At 36.6% G+C, this 21,614-nt stretch overlaps 1 protein-coding gene across 1 annotated transcript in view; it reads left to right on the top strand.

Annotated features, from left to right (window-relative positions):
• Nucleotides 1–21,614, top strand: part of EYS (eyes shut homolog) — a 722,813-nt gene that overhangs the window by 196,394 nt on the left and 504,805 nt on the right. The window contains exon 14 of the mRNA XM_063389422.1: nt 2,856–2,960. Within this exon, the coding sequence (XP_063245492.1) occupies nt 2,856–2,960 (105 nt within the window). The remainder of the gene's footprint in view (nt 1–2,855; nt 2,961–21,614) is intronic.

Raw genomic sequence — 21,614 nt, 5'->3', positions numbered from 1 at the left:
TCTGATTTCGCCCACAATTTTCTTGAATGCACCTCACTGCACAATGCAAAGCACCCTAAAAGCAGTCTTACAGCAGTAAGATGAGAACGGAAGGTTAATTTTATCCTTCTAACTGATCTTTTTTATGTATCCCAGCAAACCTTTTGTTTTAAAACAAAATTCTGGCATTTGTTCCTACTTAACTTGTGATTTTCTGTATGGTATCTTCTCTTCTGATTGGCTAACATTTGTTATATCAAACTCTATCTTCAATTTGTTGAAAATCATGAGGACTTCTAATCCTGTTCTTCAATGTACCTTTTTGTGTTGCCATAGGTAAGCTTACTTTGCTGTCCACCATCTAGATTGTTGAAAAAAAATTAGTAGAATTGAATGGACAGTAGATTTCTTTCAAAATCTGTGCAATTCATTCATCCAGCCTGGTAGCAAAACCACTGATAACTAATGCATGAATATGGCTTTCCATAAAGTTTTACTCATCTGATAATATTCTCTTATAGTTTCTATGTAGACCAATTACTGGGATTTCATAAAAAATAATAGAAACATCAGTGAACAGAAGGAACATGACATATGCTACTGGGTTTTGTTATACAAAAAGTGTGTAAATTTAGTGTAGGAGGTAATCAATTTGCTTATATAAAGCCAATTTTGTTTATGAGTTGTTTTATATTTATAGGTTCTTGCAAGTAAATACTTTAAAACTTTTCCTAATATTACTTTTAGGAACTGAAGTTTCACAAATAGATTTATAATTTCATGTCTTTGCCTCTTATTCTTTTCCTAACGACTAATTTTAGTGAGTCTTCAGGTACTTTATCTATTTTTCACATGTTCACAAAGAAAACTATTGAGTTTTTGTCCATTAGTACCCAAGGGTATAGTTCATCAGACCAGCCTGCTATTTAACTCATTTTACAATTCTACAGCTTTTCTTCTGTATTGAACACTGAAGTTTTGTACTTTAATCATAAGTGTTAATTATGATAATGAGCTATTTTACAGCTGGTCTTTTCATTGATGATTGAGTCAGAAGCAGCATTGGTTACCATTATCAGTAGCCATCCTTCTTGACTGGATGGCAAACTGCAGCTTTCCCTCGTCTTTGATATGAAGGACATACAGCGAAAAAACATAATTTCTTGTTTCTCCGAACATTCTATAATACCTACATGCTTTTGCTGGTCTGATTTCATGCCTGCATATTTGTGTTGTACTTTTTAGTTTATCCTTAGCAATTCGACCTGCTTTTTTGTCACTTGGGTTTTTTTCATGATTTGAAAACCAGGAAGTGCCCTGTTTGGTCTCCTAATATCCAGTGTCTTTCTCCCACAAAAAGAAAGGTTGTCCTTGTGTACTTATAGAAACCAGCAGTTTTCTTAATTACATTTTAAAGGTAAGATGTTCACTCTTTATCAGGTTTCAAATCAGAAGTTTTCTACAGTCTTTGAAGATCTCCTGAATTCCTTTGTTTTTATGTTGCTCACCCTCCTCTCCTTTTCCATGAATTTTGACTGGTCTCAGTCAAGTTTTTTAGATTTCTTTCCTTATAATCAGAGAGTACTTTTCCCTTTAAATTTGAATCAAGTAACTTGCAGTTACCTTTTTCCACTATGGTGTGAAAAATTACTAATAATACATCCAAATATCTTTAAATTTTTGAATGATGGTTCCTTTCAAAAATATGGTTTTGTAATTAAATACTCTATGGGTCCAAGTCCTGTGTTGTTAAAGATTCTGCTAGTTCTTTGAACTATTTAAAATATTAAAAACAACAACAAAGCAGAAAAAGCCACAAGATATAAAACATTTAAGGTTCCCTTAAGCTGATTCTACTGGATTTGTGATCTGTATTTAACCATTAAATTGAGCACATTATGAGTATGCAGTACTTTCCACAAAATGTCAAAGTCTTACCTGATTTCTGTAATTTGTCTTGTCTGTGAGTTTCTGTTTCCACCCCTTAAACCTTTTTTAAATGTTGGGTTTTTTCCTTTCTTCTGTCTTCTCTCTGCCCATTTAATTTGATTTTTGCATACATTCTATTTTTAAATGTTTAGCTGAAAGTACATCATATAGTTAAGGAAGACAGAACTGCAAGATGACACCCTCTGCCATGCATTTATTTTTGTAATGAGTCTATAATTGTCCAAGTTCTGTTTGTCCAAGAGGGACCCCAGAAACCCCACATGATCCTTTAATTCAGCTCTTTAGACTGAGGTCCACAGGATGCATTATCTGTCTGGTATATCTGATTTGAATGATTCAGGGAACCTTCCATAATTTCTACATAGAACACAAACGAAAATTCTGCTTCTTCACATCAGTGATAGTTACAGTTTTCCTTCTATGTCGTTGGCTTAACTTCTGGTTTCATGTGAGCTCCTAGCCCATACATTTGTCCCATCTATTTCTGATCAATTTTTGTTCAGAAAGATCCCAGTATTACTTATAACAGCCTAGGTAGGGATTGCCCTAAATTAATGAAATGGTGTTTATCTGGAAAATGAATGCAACTTTGAGAAATATTTTTTCTTGCAGTTTTAAGTAAGGTGATTAAATCTCTAAAATATTTTTAGTAGCATATAACTCCAGTAATTATGGTATTGAGTTGTGATGCTAAAATATAAAAAAAAAATTTGCAAATACTGTTTATATTTATTATTTAAAAATATTTGTTAACTATCCCTTATGATCTATGAATATCTCTAGTTTTAAAACTGTAAAGCAGAAATAAAATAACATTTCCAACCTGGAAAAGTCAAATTATGCAGTTGTCACTTGCACTGTGAAGCAGCTCTTCCACTTTCCCAGCATGATTTATAGTTTTAATGTTTAATTTTCTTTTCTGTCAGACAAAAACTGTTCCACGGATATTGATGAATGTTCCTCCAAGCCCTGTAAAAATGGAGGCCGTTGCCATGATTTGATTGGTGAATTTTACTGTAGCTGTTTGCCAGGTAAGAAGTTACATGATATTTAGTTGAGAAATGTTCTGTGGTAGTCAAAAAGAAACAGAGTTTTTTTCATAAGCAAACAACTAAGTAGTAATTTATTTTGCTTGAAAAGAGAGAAGGATAAACAGCTATTCTTTAGGCATATGCTGCAATTGTTATGCAGGTGGTGTCAGCAGAATTTGTTTACAGAATATAACTTGTATATTGGAAGTCCTGCCTTCCAAACTGTTGAATAGAGAGCCTTAAAAATCAACCAGCTCTGCCAGTAGCATGATTTTATTTCCATCTTTTCTACTAGCAAAAGATATTTTTAAGATTTTTGAAAGAAAATGTGGACAAGCTGTACAGTAGTTGCCATAAGGGTTGCTGTGGTGGGTTGTCCTTGGCTGGGAGCTGGGCGCAGTCAGTTAATCACACACCATTTCTGTTGCTCCTTCTTCCTCTGGGGGAGGAGTCCTCATGCTCTTCCTTTGCTCCAGTGTGAGCTGCATCCCAAGGAAGAGAGTCTTCCAAGAACTTCTCTGAGTTCCTTCCCATGGCCTGCAGCTTTTTACAAACTGTTTCAGCATGATTCCCTTCCACAGAGTGCAGTCCTTCAGGAACAGCCTGTTCCAGTGTGGGTCCCACACAGGGTCACAGATCCTGCCAGGAAACTTACTCCAGTATGGACTTCTCTGTCCATGGGGCCACAGCTGCTGCCAGAAGCTTGTTTTAGTTCAGGCTTCCCATAAGAAGGGTCACAGCATTCTTTGGACATCCACTTGTTTTTTCATGAGGTTGTCTGTGGGCTGCAGGCAGGTCTCTGCTCCACGATGGCCCTCCATGGGCTGCAGGGGCACAGCTGTCTCACCATGGGCTGCACCACGGGCTGCAGGGGAATCTCAGCTCTGGTGCCTGCCGCACCTTCTCCCTCTCCTTCTGTACCGATTTTTGGTGTCTACAGAGCTGTTTCTCTTGGTACTCTCACACGTTTTTCTGGCTGCAGTTGCCCAGTTTGGGTTGTTTGGGGTTTTTTTTGTTTTTTCCCCTCATATTAACTGTTTTTGCAGATGTGCTACCACTGTCAGTGATGGTCTCAGCCTTGGCCAGCAGTGGGTCATCCTGGAGCTGGCTGGCATTGTCTCCATCAGACCAGGGGGAAGTTTCTGGCAGCTTCTCAGAGAAGCCACCCTGAACCTGCCCACCACTGAAACACTGCAGTGCAAACCCAATTCAGTTGCTTGCAGTGATGAGAGACGCCAGCAATATCTGAATTTGTCAATAGGAGTAGATCAACTTTTCTGTCTTTACGTGACATACGTAACTTTATTCACAGAAACTCAGAATCAATTAGATTGGAAAACTTCTCTGAGATCATAGAGTCCAACAAAAAACCAGTATCTTACTTAGACTTGAACCTATATGCTTCAATGTGTCTTGTCAGAGTGGATTTGTGCTAGGGGCATTTACACATTGAAATGCAGTATCTTTTATTATGACCAGATAATTTAATATGTGACACTTGCATAATATGACTTTTTTTATCCCCTACTTTCTTTATTGTGGGCCAACTGTTTGTCACCCAATTGGAAAGCAGTGAGCAAAACATGAAGCTAGAATACACTTTCACTTGCAGTTTTTCAACACTCTTAAGTCAGTTACATTGCATTAAACCTTGTTCTGCAATGTCAAGTTAACAAGGTAAGGATAAAATGATCAAGCTTGTATTTAGATAGAAATATTTACTTAAAATGAATAAGCAAAAGAAGTAGTTCAAAATTTTTATGTCCCTATAAGAGCTATATAGGTTTTCAAAACATATACAAGCTATTTCAAGCCTAATGTACAAATAGCTTGGAAGTTATTGATGTGTGGAATGCACTGCCACTAAGTAATAGTATAACAGCATGAATATAATTTGAATATATGTCTAAATATTTATGGATATTACTGTATATAGAAGTATGTGTATGCATGTATTATACACGTGCATACATATAGATACTCATACTACTTTTTAAGACAGGAGTCTTACAATAAACTTTCAAGATGCAGAATATTGAAGGTTTACTATTGTTGCTATTATTATTATTAATAATAATTATTATTTTGGCTATTTTTTAAGGCTGAATTACATCTGTTGCTGTAATAAGTTAGTTCTACTTTTTCAGTTGCAAAGACTGTGACTATATTTCATCATTCTTTCCACTGTGGATAAACCAAATGTCGCACCTCATTTTGTCAGTGTAGCTTGCTCCGTGAAATCACAAACACAGCAATGAAAACATCTTCCCGTTATACTTAAGAAGTGAGATCATATGCATGAAATGAATACCGAAATGTTGTAAGAAGTACACATATGAAATCTCAGACTATAAACATTTTCTATTACTATTTTGAACACTTGTTAGATACAGCCTTTGTGAAGAATTTACCCATCTGTAAAATGCAGGATGAAAAGCAATGGTTTAGACAGTATTTAGCATTGCAGAAAGGCAATAGAGCATCGGAAGGACAGCACAAAGGAATTTCAGCTAATAATTGGCTTCAGGAACCCAGTTTCCATGTCTCCCTGCAAATGCATGCAGCATGGGGAATATGCAAGAGGAGTCAGAGATGTGTGCATGCCTGCATAGCTATAATATTATTGACATCACAGGGACACTGGAATGACTCCTGTGGCTGGAGTGTTGCAATGGAAAGATACAGGCTTTTAGGAAGGGCAGACAAGGCAGATGAGGGGACAGTCTTTGCACCCTGTGTCAATGTTCAGCTGGAGTGCATGGAGCTTTCCCCGGTGATGGATGAGGAGTCAACCAAGAGTTTATGGGTCAGGATTAAAAAAAGGGCAGGGACAGGTGACACTTCAGTGGGAGTCTGGTACAGGCTGTTGCACCAGGGAGCTCAAGTGAAGGATTCTGGGTTTCTATAGCCAGATTTTGGAGACTGAGGGACAACAGAGACAACAGATAAAAGATCTTAATCAGAATTACTTACTAGTCAGTATAAAATTAAAGAATTACTAGCAGATTACAGCATAACATAAAACAGTGCACTATATCAAGGGAACTACATTAAAGCTAGAGAAAGAAATAGTATTGACTAGGAGTCAAATGTAACTTACCACTGAAAAGACAATAATGTGCACAGATTCCTTCACTTAATCCCTGGAAGAACCTCTACTCACTGGAAGAACACTGCACAGTTTCAAGAAAGTGTACCGGTTTCTGCTTTGTGAACATTTGGTGTGGGTTTTACAGTCATAAAAAGAAGGTATAAAAAAGGTCAGTCAAAAATCTGGTTTATCTTCCCAGATCTCACTTCAGCAGTAAGATGTTCATTGGCAGCTGGGAGATGCCAGACCAGGATTAACCCCATGGCACCAAAATAGCTCACTACAAGATAGCTTGTCCTGCTTGAGTTACTTGACCAGTAAACAAACAACAGATAATTTCCTGTGGGAGATGAGATGCCTCGCTACAGACTTGTGGAAGTGCATCTGAATTACTGTATCTAAGTTTTGCGTTCTCTGCTAAAAGAAGGATATTGCCTTACTGAGGCATGTCTAGCAAAGGGCCGTGAAAATGGAAAGCATGATATGCAAAGAGACACTGAAGTAATTAGACTTGTTCACCCTAAAGAAAGGGCTGAGAGAATTTATGGGGGTTTACTGCTACCTTCTGGAAGGATATAGGGAAGACAGAATAAGTCTTTTCTTATGGGTTAAAATTCTCTCAGGGCAAGAGTCAATGAACTAAGTCAGAATGCAGGAAAATTCAACATTAAGGCAGAAAAAAAAACCCCAAAACAACTGCACTATCAAAGTGGTTAACTACTGGAACATGTTTTCTGGAAAGCTTGTGGTATCCTCATCTATGGAATCATATTTGAGTATTGTAGGACAGTTCCCTTAGTTACCTGATCTAGTTGGGATTACTATGAGTGAGTATTAGACTAGATGGCCTCAAGACATCTTTTCCAACTCTATTTTTCCTGTGATTCCATTAATAAAGGAGGAATCTTTGCCCAGTTTTACTTTATAAATGTAATACTTTACAGTGAATTTGAATTGAACTAACCATACAAACACAAAGTCTTTAAGGCTGTAAACATTTTGACCAGTTCTAAAAAAGTTCTGCATAATCTTAGCTATAGTGTTACATTTTATCAAGTTTGTGGCTGAAAAGAGTAAGTGTGGTGGTTTATATGCAATGTTTTTCCAAAACCAGATGTTTAATGAGTATTCAAGAATTTATCAACTATCTTTTTTTTCACAAGTATTAATTTATTCTTCCACTAGAAAATGGTTACATATGTATATTGAATTTTAAAATGGGGGGAAACAAAATGAAAAACAAGGGCTACATTTTATTACAACAGTAGTCTGTCATCTGGAAACCATGCCCTGAAATGGTCAAGTAAAGAGGCACAGTTCAAGAAAGAAGTGAGGAACCTCTTTCTTTTTTAAGGTGTCCGCAAGTGTCACATATTTAGGTGATATTTAAGGAAATTTTAATCCATAAGATGCTGGATTTTTGCAATATATTCAGAAAATCATCAAAAGTGACTTTTTATAATATATTCAGAAAGGCATTGAAAATGCTCAATAGAATATAGCAAGTTCCTTACAGAAAAGTGAAGACCCTTTCAGTTTATAGAAGACCAGAATGAGAGAATCTTAGAAACAAAAATGACTTTTAACAGGTTATATTGCATTTCTCTATTTGTTACCACACAATGTGATTTAACTAGAGAATTTATTTGGAAGGTTTGGTAAAGGATTAGACAAGTTCACAGCCAAAAATTCTGTAAATCAATACTAAAAAATCCTTTGACTTTTTAAAAACACCTGAATGTTTGGTGGTTTCAAAGGGAACAGACTGCTGGAAGCTGCTAAACTAATAATCTCTCCCTAAACAATCTCTCTTTTTCTGCTCTCAGACAGTTCTATGTTGGATACACAATTTTTCTCTTTTAAAAAACATTACATCCACTACACAGCTTCTTTCCCATCCCTGTTTGTGCCTCAGTGTTGTATTATCCCTGCTACACTTCACGGAATACATAAATATTTCTCTTTTTTTTTTCTTTTTTTTTCTTTTTTTTTCTTTTTTTTTTATTTATGGGATTACTGAATGGTTAGCATGATTGCTAAAGGAGAGTGATTTTGAAGCAGGAAATCCCATCAGTTGATGGATTCAAACTCAAATCAATTTTTGTTCAACTTAATACACTGAATCAAAGGAGCAGTACTTCTGATTAAGAGTAAACATGCACACAGAGAAGCTGTAAATCGAATTCCTCCTTTTTGGAAGGTTTTGCTGTTATTAAAGTTTAGTGTACCATGAAATAAGACTTTCTTTCAAACCTTTCTGCCAACCTTTGTTATTAAGTAGATGCTTATACATGAAAGTTTTTACTCCAGGAAGAGACCTTAGAAAAACTATTGCATGCTGTGACTCAAAAAATAAAGTGAATCATTAAGAGTACAGATGGAAAAAGTTTACAAAATCATTCAGTTTTTCACACTGCTGCTGCACAGTGATCCTTAACATAGAATTTGTAATGATATTTTTTGCTTTGATTTCCAAGTTGCTTGATCAGAAAGTGCAGCATTTTTCACATGAAGCTGTTGCTCTGCTTGCCAAAAAGACTACCTGATGCGTAGCTTAAAATTTCAATTATCGATTTCTTGCTCCAAGTCACAATTCACTTATGCAATTTCTAAATCATGTTTCTCTTCCACCTAACATCATAATTCATATTGGGATAGAATTCTTTCTACACAAGTCCATCTAATCAGCTATAGAAATGTTGTTCAGCAGACTGACACAGAAGATACTTTGAGTATTCATATAGCAAATAGTACAGAATTGCTTGTAGCAGTAGTTAGTGGACTCAATATTTTAGGGAAATAGAGGTCAATATATTTGCATGATGGTCTCTTTTGCAGTCTTAATACTGAGACTTCTGTAGGCAGTCACATACATGACATATGTGTTGGCTCTTAATCCAGGATGAAGGCTGAGGCCACATGAAGACAGAGATGTTGGAGAAGCAGAGGTTATGCAGATGGGTCTTCAGGACCTGGCATTTTTACTGACCCTTGCAAAAGAAGTATCTAGAAACAGTGAGTGACAGGGAACATCATTAGGGATCCTTCCCAAGAGTTTTTTCTTACATTTATAGCTCATCCACACACTAGTATTTTTTTCTCTGGTATTTGTGAAATGTAAATATATTTTTAGTAATCCCAGTTACTCTTCTGTGGTTTTGAGAATCTTAGTGTATTAAGATGTTTTTCTAATAGTGATATTCCTAAGCATGTCCAGTCATTTGTTACCACTGAAGGTCTGATTGATTGCTTCATTTTTTCATGGAGTCCTTTACAATATTAGTTAAACTTCAATTGTTTTTTACATTACATGTAACAATTTTTAATAAATTACCTAGCAGAAAAAGGCAGCAATTCTAATGTTGGCATAAAGTTGGGAGTTCCCTTTTATAAAGAAAATGAATTCAGAATTATTCTACAGTAGTTTCAACATTAGGCCATTCTTTGGTTTTTTTCACTCTGGGAAAAAAGCCCCTGATCGTCTCATTATCAGAAGGGAAAGACTGGATAATACACAAGAAAATTAATGTTTAGTGAGTATTCCCCCAAACAAAGAATTGATTGGATCTACTTACAGGGTCTGGTTGAGATAGAACTAATCCCCTTCACAAAAGTTGTTACAGTGCTGTGTTATAGGTTTGTGACCAAGGCCATGTTGCTAACTCTGGAATATGTTGGCTGTTGCTGAGCAGTGCTTGCACAGCCTCATGGCCATCTCTGTGTCTCATTTTGCCCTGACAGTGGTAGGCCAGAGTGGACAAATAGCTGGGAGGGTACAAAGCAGGGACAGCTGACACCGATGGACCAAGGAGTTATTCTACTTCATATGCAATAATATAGTCAGCCATAAAATCCTGGAAAGAGTTTTCTAAAGTAGCTGTTGCTCGAGTCCGTACAGCCATTGAGGGGAGGTGACCAGTGCCTTTGAATTACTTGCTGTATATATAGAGATATATATTTTTTTTCTTTTCGTAACTCACTAATTTCTCCTTATCATGACTCACCAGTTTTCTCACTTTTTTCTTTCCAATTCTCTACGTAAATCAAATGTCGAGATGTATATAGCTCTTTCTATTTTCTGATTCTCACTAGAAAAGCAATAGAAAAGTGCAGGGAAGTCTTAAGTTTCCTCACTTGTAATTATCATACTTTTGGATAAAGTTGTCATACATGTTTAAAGTTGTGATCCTAATCTTAATATACATTTTATACAGAAGAAAATATTCAAGATTTATGTAAATAAAAATGCTGCTGAAAAAGTGCACAATAACTCATTCCTCTAGTGGACATGCAATTGCTCAGACATTTTGCATTCAAAATATGCACTGCGATGTAATAGCAAATTGTGTATTCTGTAAAACACTGGCATCTATACCTTTTATTTCTTCAAAATGTTTCCAGTAGCACAGTAAGACTTTTAAACCTAATCTTTATGATCAGTTAGAGATAGGACATAAAGGTATTAAGAGCAAATAAAACTGCAGTTTCTACTTCAGAGAGATTTCATTACATTATTCTTGTAGAAATAAGCATTTAGTGAGTTTTTGCACTGAAAGACTGAACTATATAAAGTGTTGGTAAATTAAGATGATGTAAAACAAAATACAATTTAAAAATAATCTTGAAATTGATATACCTTTTAACTACAGTTTTAAGATGAAAAGAATTAAATGAAGAAGGAAGAAGAAAATTCACACAATGACACTGAAAACCATTCATTATGCATCAACATATACTATGTATATATACTTGCAACCAAGTGTAGGAGAAGGAAAAGGTGGAATCCTAAAGTATATGAAAATAGGAAGGGGGAAAGGACAAATGAGAAGAGGAACACACTTTGAAAAACTCATTAAAAAGCCTCTTATAAGACCTTGCTGTTAAGGCAGGCTGTGATGAAAAAAGAGAAAATAAACATGGTGAAGTAACTACATGGCAAATTTCTTGCTATTGTAAAAAGATACCTTATTAGGTGTAATAGCTGTATAAAGAAACTTTATTTTTTATAATTCCAATTTTCTACCTGAATTGCTATTTTCCAGTATAGTGATTCATGCCAGTGGTAAATGAAATTTTCCTGCAATAGATCAAGAAAAAATTGTCAACTTCCTCTCATTTTTTAAAAAAACTGTGCTGTCATTTATGAGGCTATAAATACAGGGAACAAAATTGATTAATAGCTCATTTGTAATGTCAGTTCAATCCACCAACCCTAGCAGATGACTTAAAAATTTGACATTTTTCTAATAAAACCAACACTATTTATTTCGAAGTGTCTAATAGGACATTGAGTTGCTGTTACCAAAAGCAAACACAAAAGAGTGATGTCTTGAGGAACACTATAATAACCCATTACAAATCCCCCAGGTAAGGAAATATCTCTATGACAGCATTTAGCTTGAGTCTATTCATTTCTAAAAGTACTGCAATGGCAGTAACAGGATGGAAAGGAATGATTACTTGATACTAAACAGGTATTTTAAACACCTGTTAAAACCATCATAGCTGCATTTCACAAAGTTATATTCTTTTATAAAGGATTTAATTTGCCAATTATGACTACTTTTTAATATGCTGCTTCTTATGTTTGCTATCTCTACATTTTTCTTGGTTTCTGATACATTATTGGAATATATTCCCATGGTTAAGTACCTCTTGGTTACAGAATGAGCCCATTCACGTTTAATAAGAAATTAATAAGATTTGCAATGATGTAATTGCTGACTCCTCTCTATCTTTTTCCATTTCTGACATTAGAAATGCAAATAACATTTGTTTTCGTATTCCAGAAAACTGCTAGAAATTTGGTCAATAGGCTTAAAATCTTATGTTTTGTGGAGAATTTAAAGCGATAATCAAACCACGGCCTTTTCCTGATGTTAGTATGTTACATCTACTAAACAAAAATTTTATATGTTTGATTTATATGTTTAAAAACTGTTTATTTCAAAACTTCCATTTCTGAAAATTAAATAACCAATAAGTTATTTTTCCACCACATATCTAAATATATACAAATTTCTAATAAAGGATCTAAAGGTTTTGGAATTATGATCTGATATGTTGATTTTTCATCTCTGATTTTTAAAAAAATAATAACTCAGATGTGTTTTTTATAGCCAAAACTGAAACAATCTTTATTCTACTACCATTTCTAATGAAATATTAAATCTTTATTTTGGATATGATTTATTCCTTTTCTTTGAAATTTCCACTCATTTAATTCTTCATCTGTTTTTCTGTCTTTATGCTTTTCTACCCTTCTCTAAAACAACTTCCTTATTTGACAACTCACTTTCCAGCTAATCTTCTGGTCTACAATGTACTGAAAAATAATTAGCATTTGTTCAGTTTTAATATTCTATGTCTCTACTTGCATTAATAATGAGTAAAAATATTGTATAAAATTCCTAACAAGTAAGAGAATTGACTTATCAGACCTTCAGCAAAGTCTACTGCTGTTATGTTATGTGGTTTAATCACCTATTTGTTTTCTTTTCTTACCTGTAACTAGAATCAATCCCTTTTCTTTCCTCCCAGATTTTCTAGTATCATATGGTGTTCTAATCAGACGAGAAATGAAGGATCGTATTTGGATCTCATATTATCTTTAAAATTTACAAAAGAAAGATTAGAAAGTAGATGCTAGATGACAGAGAATGTCTATGTACTTTCTCTCTGTCCAACAGATTGCTTATCAGCAAATTCTAAGAAATAGTTCAACCCCAAAATTTTGCTTGTGTACTGCCTGCCAATCTTAATTCTATGAATGACATGAACAGCAATGTTTTTATTTTCATATTTGTCTTCCTAAATTCTACTTTAAAAACTTTTACACTCTCGAGGAAATGCATACCTGACTTTATGTGGCACTTCAGAAACCATCCTCTTTTTAATAAAGTCATTGAACTTTCTGTAACAAATTAATTAATCTCTAAAATAAGAATATTGAACTGAAGAAGTCTTTATTTAATCCACTATGATATTACACAATGGGGGGCAGCTCATCCTCTTATCTCCCTATTCTTGAAACATGCAATCTGAAAGCATGCAATACCTCTGAGATGTAACTGAGGAAGAATAGCAACATTGCTCACTGTTTGTGCTGAGTTTACTGGGAGCTTCGTATTTCACTGAACTTTTTTCAGACATGTTAAGCTGAAAATCTGTATAATTCAGAAGTAAGTTAATTCATATTAATTATTACTATTATAATTTATATTTTTGTCATTGTTTTTGGTTTTTGATCCTAGAAATCTGCTAGCAGCAATGTTTTCACCCAAATAATAACTGTGGTAAACTATTTAAATTAAGCAATTTCTTACTCTCATTTTTCATTATCCATAAGGGAATTCTAAATGCCACAGGATCTGCATATCAGTTACAGGAAGATGTTATATTGGAAAGGGAAATAAATTACCTATTCCTAATAACGATCAAGTTATGTTATACAATACATATCACCTTCTCAGCAGATCTTGACATCATCCCAAAAGACGCAGCAAACACTGACAACTTTGCAGCCCTTATGGGAAAATGAAAATGGATAACAGATATTATTTCATAAGGCTGTTTGTTTGTTGTTTTTCTAGTCTTGTGGTTATTTTATTCTGCAGTTGTAAAACACTGTTAGTTGTTGTCTTAATGCATCATTACACAAAATTATAAGATAGCCCTTTAGCCACAATATTATAAGATAAAATTTCAATTCAGCAAGCACAGTCAAAATAAAAACTTATCCTGTGTTTTCTTAGTGTAAATAAGAGAGATTTTGAAGCTCCTTGTTGTGGTATGGTAACCAAACTTCTGTAGTAAAAGTCTTCTAGTGTATTTTTGTAAGAGTAGAGTATGTCTGTTTTTCCTTAATACTTTTTCTCTAGTTCTAATTCATCTTTTAGTGGAACCAGCAAAAATATTCTTACAGTATTGGAAGATGTACCTAGCCATTGTAGCCCTTTGCCTAGGTTTAAGGGTCTTTTTTTAAAAGAAAAACACTGCAGAGCAATAGTTCTCCTACATCTTCCCATTAAATTGTACGGCTTAAGATCCAATTTGTCCAAAGAAGTAGAAAGGGTTATTGAAGTCAAGTAGCTAGAAGAGACATGGTGCACTCATTAGCCCTCACTGGCAGAAAGAAATTCTAGATGGGGGAGAATAAACAGAAAAAAAGTTACAGAAAAGTCAGATTTACTCCTTTTAAAAAAACTTTCTAGATCAGAACTTCTGTTCTGATGTTTTGTGTTGTATTCAAGAATAGACAAAGCACCCTTAAAAAGCAATAGTCTGAAAAGACCAAGTGACCTCAGCTGTTCCTCATATGGCTTCCCTTCAAGATCCTTCACCATTTGGTTACCTTCCTTTGGACACTCTTTAGTTTCTGTGTTACATTGTGGTGCCCAACCCTGCCCCCAGCACTGGAGGTGAGGCTGCCCCAGCTCAGAGCAGAGCAGGACAATCCCCTCCCTTGCCTGGCTGGCCATGCTGGGCCTGATGCCCCCAGGACAGGGTTGGCCCTCGTGGCTGCCAGGGCACTCCTGACTCGTGTTCAACTTCCTGTCAACCAGAACCCCAAGACCTTTTCCACAGCACTGTTTTCCAGCATCTCATTCCCCAGTCTGTACATTCATCCCGGTTTGCTCTGACCCAGGTGCAGAATCCACCGCCTTCCCTGGCTGAACTTCATATGGTCAGTGATTGTCCAGTACTCTAACTTGTCTCTCTGCAGGGTCTTTCTGCCTTTGAGGGAGTCAACAGGTCCTCCCAGTTTAATATTATTGGCAAACTTACTTAGTATTCCTTTAAGTCCCATGTCCAAGTAATTTCTGAAGATGTTGAAGAGCACAGGGCTGAGGATAGAGCCCTGTGGAACCCCACTGGTGACAGGTCACCAGTCTGATGACACCCCTTTCACTATAACTCCATGCATTCAATCCATGAGCCAGCTGCTCACCCATCACATGATGGGTTTGTCCAGCTGTGGGCTGGATATTTTGTCCAGAATGATACTGTGAGGGACAGCATCAGAAGCTTTCCTGAAATCTAGCAATATTAAATCAGTTGGCTTCCCTTGACCAACAGTGTGTTACCTTGTCCTAAAAGGAAATTGTCTTTGATAAGCAGGACTTTCCCCTCATGAAGCTGTGACTTGATACTGTGTTGTTTTTTAGATGTTCTTCTACAGCTCCCAGAATTGTCTCCTACATGATTTTATCAGTCACAGAAGAACCTCGAGGGTTCAAATGAAAATGCATAATGTAAAATCTGTTTGTTAGGCTATAACTTCAGCTGTGGTATATAGAAAGGATTTAGAGCAGCTTCAGAGCTGTAGGCTTGTGGTTCAGCCAGGCTTCAGAAAGGTAGAAAAGAGGAGAAGTAAAGTATAGAACTGTCAGGTCTAACTTGAATTCTTTAAAAAATACTACAGAAAGTGGGAAGTTGAACTATTTATAAGAATCTGAAGGCAACAAAAATATGACAGTACCTAGGTAAAATGAATTTCTCAAGAGCAAAATGTGTGAAACCATTGTAATTTCTGTTTTGAGGTGGTAATAAACTTCTGGGATAAGGAAGAAAGATGATGATTCATCATCATTCTTATAAGGAAACCAAGGGAAGTGCTAGCTTCTCAGTGAAGCTAGCACTGAACAACATGTGACTCACTGGAAAAAGAGTACTAGAAGATGATAGTGATTCACTGTGGAAAAGAACATCACTGGAAGTATTTTGGGTCCTCTAATGCTCTTCATTAATGCTCTTTATCAATGACCTGGATTATTGAATTAGGACTATTGTGTCTGAATGTGCAGATAGCACCAGTCTGGGAAAGAGACGGGCAAAAACTCTAGCAGTGTTCTGGAAAAGAAAGAGGGTTCAGCCAAAAAAAGATGAATCCTCTTTGGCAGTCATAAACATATTCATAGAAAAATGGAAGCGACCAGGCAGCAATTTGCAAAAGCACATCCAGATATTTCAGGCTAAATGGGATTGAGCCATGACTTGTGTTGTTGAAATCCCCACCCTCAGATATTTTTCCAAGGGTTCTGCATGTCCTAGAAGTGATGTATCTCCCTGCCATACTCCAGAGTGTACCAGCAGGCTCCTGCCAATCTGACCTTGCCTTGCTAACTCTGACTTCCAGGCTTTTTTCTCGGGCCTACTTTGTCACTGCAGGTTGTCTGTCATCACTGTGCTATGCTAGATCTGGTTATCAGCAATGGATCTCCTCAGCTTCTCTCATTTAGGTGCTGTGGGGCTGTATTCCTTGTCAGTGAGTTGTGCCCTGCCTGCTTTGCTGTCATATGACCTATATGAATAACAAAGTTTGATAAAATTTATTGAATTAAAGCTATCTGAACACAGTACTCTGAAATAGAACTTTAAAATACGATATTAAGACATATAATCTGCATACAGAGTCAGCACAGGATATGACTGGAATATGTGTTGGTAACCACTACATATCTCACAAGGTTTATTAATATTTATTGCTCCAAGGAGTCTGTGCCACAATATGGAGCTGTAGGTATTCCAGTAGGTATTCAGATTTTGATCACAACATTATGATAATATCCATAATGCTAGATTTCACTGGTGAATGAAGACTATTATCAGAAAAGCACTTATTTTCAATAAGTAGTGACCAAACTATTAGAGAACAGCTTGTCTCCCATCTCCAAAGAACTCAATTTAATTTGACAATTCTAAAATTTTTAAATATGTCAGATAACTCATATTTGGGTACGCAGTGATTCTGTGATGGACTACATTCACGCAATGGAAATAACAATGTCCTTTAACTCTCCTGTATTGGAGCATAACTGAAGCATAAAACTTAATCTCCAGGGTTGAGCAGACCCTGCAAATACATCAGCGAAGGGAAATTAATGTGCTTGTGCCAAGAACTTCTGCTTTAGCACAGAGGTGACTAGGACAAATTGGCCAACAGTAATTGCTTAGTAAAAGTCTAGAAGAGGGCCAGAAAGGGCTGTGGATTCAGCCTCATACAGGATATGATTCTGGCTCTGTAAGCTCTGCCTGTGACATCTGTCTCCTGGGAACTGCCTGAATCAGAACTGATTTTAGAGTAAATCCACTGGTAGCCTGTATGAAATCACCTTTGTTGCCTGTGTCAGGGACATTGGCTTGCCACCATTGTCATATTAGTTTTTACAGTAAATAACCTAATATAGCTGAGGCAGTAATTCTGGGATATGAAGAATACTTTTAAATATACATGCATTTTTTGATACCAAATTGAGTTAGTGGTAAGCAGAAGGTGGACTGACTGCTCTTTTAAGTTCCTCTCCAAACTGAATTAAGCTTAAATGATGCACAGAAGTTTTTGCTGAAAAACTACTTTTTCAGTCTTCCAATCAGAAAATCGTACCCTAAAATTCAAAGCAATTACAATTACAAAATTGTAATGATTACTTTTCAGCTTCCAGTATAGCTTTTTGAGGAATATCCAATGAAACATTATTTATCAGAAAATGCTGACATGATGGGATAAAAACAGACTTTTGGCCTAGAAGCTTTATTTTTTTCACTTCTTACTTAGCTGAAAAAACTTTGCAGAAGATCTAAAGCTCTTGAAGTAATTCAAAGCTTATGATAGAAAATTGAATTCCAAATCTTTACATTCTTTTGCCTTAGAGTATTTATTTATTGCAGGACTGACATATGTAGGAAGAAAACTGATGTACAAACACCCTAAGTACTCATGAAAGTACAGTCTTACAGCTTGTTAAACTTTCTTTCAGACTCTGTGTTAAAAACACGAATTTTGACTTCTCCCCAACTTCTACTGAGAAATAAAACAGCTGATTTTTTTCACAAGAACAGAAACAATCTGAATTCTTCAGATTGCTGCTGTTGTTAGATTAGAAAATCTGCTTGGTTTTAAAATAAGCGGTCTTCAGAGAGCACAACTTTCTTAAAGTTGAATTGCCACGATTCCTTAGGCTCTAACCTTTTGGAACACGAAGTTTTAAAACTTTAAGAGGGCAACTCTGTTACTCTAATCTAATTGCTGAAGTTTGAATTGTCTTTACTGAGAATTAATGGGTTGTGTTCTCTGAGTTGCAGACACAACATAAGTAAGAAGGATACAACAGAGAAAATTGCATCTTCTGCTGTGTCGCTTATAGTTGTGATTGGCTACTTCAATACAGCAATCACATCTATTTATTAGAGAAGATGGTCACAATAAAACACTTTCTTCTTGTATTGTCTGAGGCAAGAGCATTATTTGTTTTCCCTGCCTTCCATGTTATGGTGGGCTGACCCTGCCACGTACCTGTCAAAGGCACTTAATGTCTGTCCTTGGCAAATATATGGGGGGTGAAAATATAAGGTAAAGCTCCTGAGTTCAAATGAGGACTGGAAGAAATTACTTACGTATTACTGTCACAGGCAAAACAGACTTGACATGGAAAAATTAACTGAATTTACTACTAATTCAGCCCAGAGCAGGAAAATGAGAAGGCAAACAAAATCAGAAAAACACCTTCCCCTCACCCCTCCCTCCCTCCCATGCTCTGCCTGCTATCCGCCCAGTGGTGCAGGCAGACGGGAATGGGGGTTATGGTCAGTTCCCCCCACGCTGCTTGTGCTGCTTCTCAGGGAGAGGAGTCCTTCCCCTGCTCCAGTGTGGGGTTTCTTCCATGGGAGACAGTACTCTGTGAACTCCAGCATGAGTCCTTTCCACAGGCTGCAGTTCTTCATGAACTGCTCAGACTTGGGTCCCTTTCCATGGGATGCAGTCCCTCAGGGACCGCCTGCTCCAGTGTGATTTCCCCCACAAGGCCACAGGTCCCACCAGGAAACCTGAGTGGGCTCCTCTGTCCACAGGTCTGCGATCCCCTGCCAGCAGCCTCCCCTAGCATGCATTTCCCATGAGTTCACAGCCTCCTGCCAGTCATCCACCCTGCTCCGGCATGGAGGAGCTCCATGGCTGCAGGGGCACAGCTGCCTCACCATGGTCTCACCACGGGCTGCAGGGGAATCTCAGCTCTGACACCTGGAGCACCTCCTGCCCCTCCTTCTGCACTGACCTTGGAGTCTGCAGAGCTGTTCCTCCCACATGTTCTCATCCTGCTCTTTCCTGGCCACAATTACATCTGTGCAATCACTTTTTTCCTCCTTAAATATTATCACCGAAGGATTACTGCCATTTGCTGGTGGCCTTGGCCAGCAGGGGGTCTGTCCTGGAGGCAGCTGGCATTGACATGGGGGAAGCTTCTGGTAACTTCCCAGAGCAGCCACCTGCAGAGGGCAGTTTTCCCGGGGCAGAAGAGAACGCTGGAAAAATGCCTTGGGAACCCTCTTTCCTGGTGCCATAAGAAAAAAGCTGATTGACATGATCTCTATGCAGATTGTTACCAGAAAATTCTCAGTTCTCTGTGTTATCATAGGCTGATTTTTGGCGCAAGAATTTTAATATTCCTAATTATTTTTCCCTATTGGACCATTCCCTCAGACCTCACCTTAACTCCCCTCCCACACAGGGTCTCATAAATACCCCTGTCTGCCCCCGGACTCTGCCTTTGGCCTCATGCCTTTTGGTGCTTGTACTGTCTTGATCCAGTTCACTCCATTACAGTGGACACCTTATTGTTGGTTGCTTTCATGTTATTAAAACTACTTTTTGGACAACGGATCAAAGCTGTTTATGTCCATTAAGTTGCCAATTGGGCCAGAGTCCTGAGGAAACTCATAGAGGAAAGAGGTCTCATAGCCTGGGCTAGACCTGGGAAGTTTCAGCCACCCCTGTAAATCCCCACCCTGCTACCAAAACCTGGCCAAGCTAACCCAATACACATGTCAATACACTCTTTATTACCCTTTCTCTATTTTGTTCAACACTGCTAATATTAACTGAATTTTTTTTAGAATTTTTACATTTGATATAATTTTTCAATAAGTACAATTTTCATATTTGAAATTCCAGGGGACCCAAGCAAAAGCAGAATTTCATTATTATAGATGTTGAATGATAAAAACAATTGCAACCACTCTATCCCAAAAATCAAACTAATGAAATGGTTTTATATATAATATCAGATTCAGTACAAATAAGAAATTGTCAACCCATTAGGTAAGAATCCTAATGACAATGAAAATATTGTCCAGGTTTTACATTAATTTATTAAATTCTGGCATTTCTTTCTTTCTTTCAGTCTAAGCTTTTTTTCAGTTTAAGCTTTTCTCAGATATAATTTTAACAGGAACCATAGAACTTTTTCCCCAGAAGTAGTATTTGTTCAATAAGAGTGAATGAATGCACATCAAATCCTGCTGGCTCTGACAATAACCCTTAATGTGAGGTCTCACTTAATAGTTTCAGATGTACCTGCCATCCAGAATATAAGGAGCCATGTAGTGAAATTGCCATAAATCACTGTGTGGCTGGACTATGTCAGAATTGATCACAATTCAGTGATCTCCCTGGAGAGTTTAGGTGTCACAGTCTGACTAGTAAAAATCACTTTTGTCGTGAGGCATTTAGGTTTGTCAAAAAGAAATGTCTCAAGAATGTAAATGTGGCATTTAAATATATATATATATATATATATATATACACTGTTGCTAAATTTTCCTTATCTAAACTTACAAAGTATCTTTTGGATATCTGTAACAGAAAAATAAATCAAAAGGTGCTCATTTCTTTTTCGCAGGAAATAGTATATTCTTAAGTACTGCAACTGAATCTGTTTTGATGAGAAGTGTTGTACATAACCAGATATTTGATATTAAAATTGAGCCTTAAAGCCATTACCCTTTGTTCTTCAACTTAGTAGTGACTTCTTTAAGTAGATCAGATTGCTCAAAGCCCAATAATCCACGCTGTAATACTTTGATAATTAATACAAAATACAGAAATAAAAGGGTACATTGGTTAAGACCTTTATTTCAAATCTATAGAGTTATTATGAAGAATAATTTTTATTTCATCAAGAAAAAAACCTGTTGGCTTTTCTATACTCATTATCTCTACTTCAAGCAAAGTCACACATGCAACAGCTATAGATATATCTGCAGAGCTGTTACCATCATTGTTCAACATTTCCATTTTATTTCTTTATCATAATTTTTATATTAGGTTTATGTAGTACTTCATTATGCAGATGTTAAGAGCTATTTACAAAAGCAAAAATGAGAGACTTAAATTTTTAATGGCAATCAACAAGGAGGAAAACTTCAGCTGTGCAAGAACATTGCACAGCTGGTGTTTAGGATGGAATTGAAACATAGCTTAAAGTCACCTTTCTTCATCTACTGATTTTGAAACTAAAATGACTGCATGTGTAGGGCACTTTTAATATGCATTGCCTTGTATTATGCCTCAAAGGATTGTTCAACAAGCCAGAATTTGTAAAGTGCAGCATGTTCCAGCAATTCACCCTGATAGTCAGAAGCTGCTGTCTTCCCTCATGTAACAAGATGTTCAAAAGTTAAAAAATCTTCCAGATCAGGAGGTCTTCAGTCATGCCTTAAGAACACAGTTTGTATTTCTCTTAGTTTAAAGACTGTGTCCAAGCAGTTCTGAACTTTTGAAATGTTGT

Source organism: Prinia subflava, chromosome 2 (assembly GCF_021018805.1).
Source record: "Prinia subflava isolate CZ2003 ecotype Zambia chromosome 2, Cam_Psub_1.2, whole genome shotgun sequence".
Taxonomy (NCBI): domain Eukaryota; kingdom Metazoa; phylum Chordata; class Aves; order Passeriformes; family Cisticolidae; genus Prinia; species Prinia subflava.
This window is presented reverse-complemented; position numbering and strand designations above follow the sequence as displayed.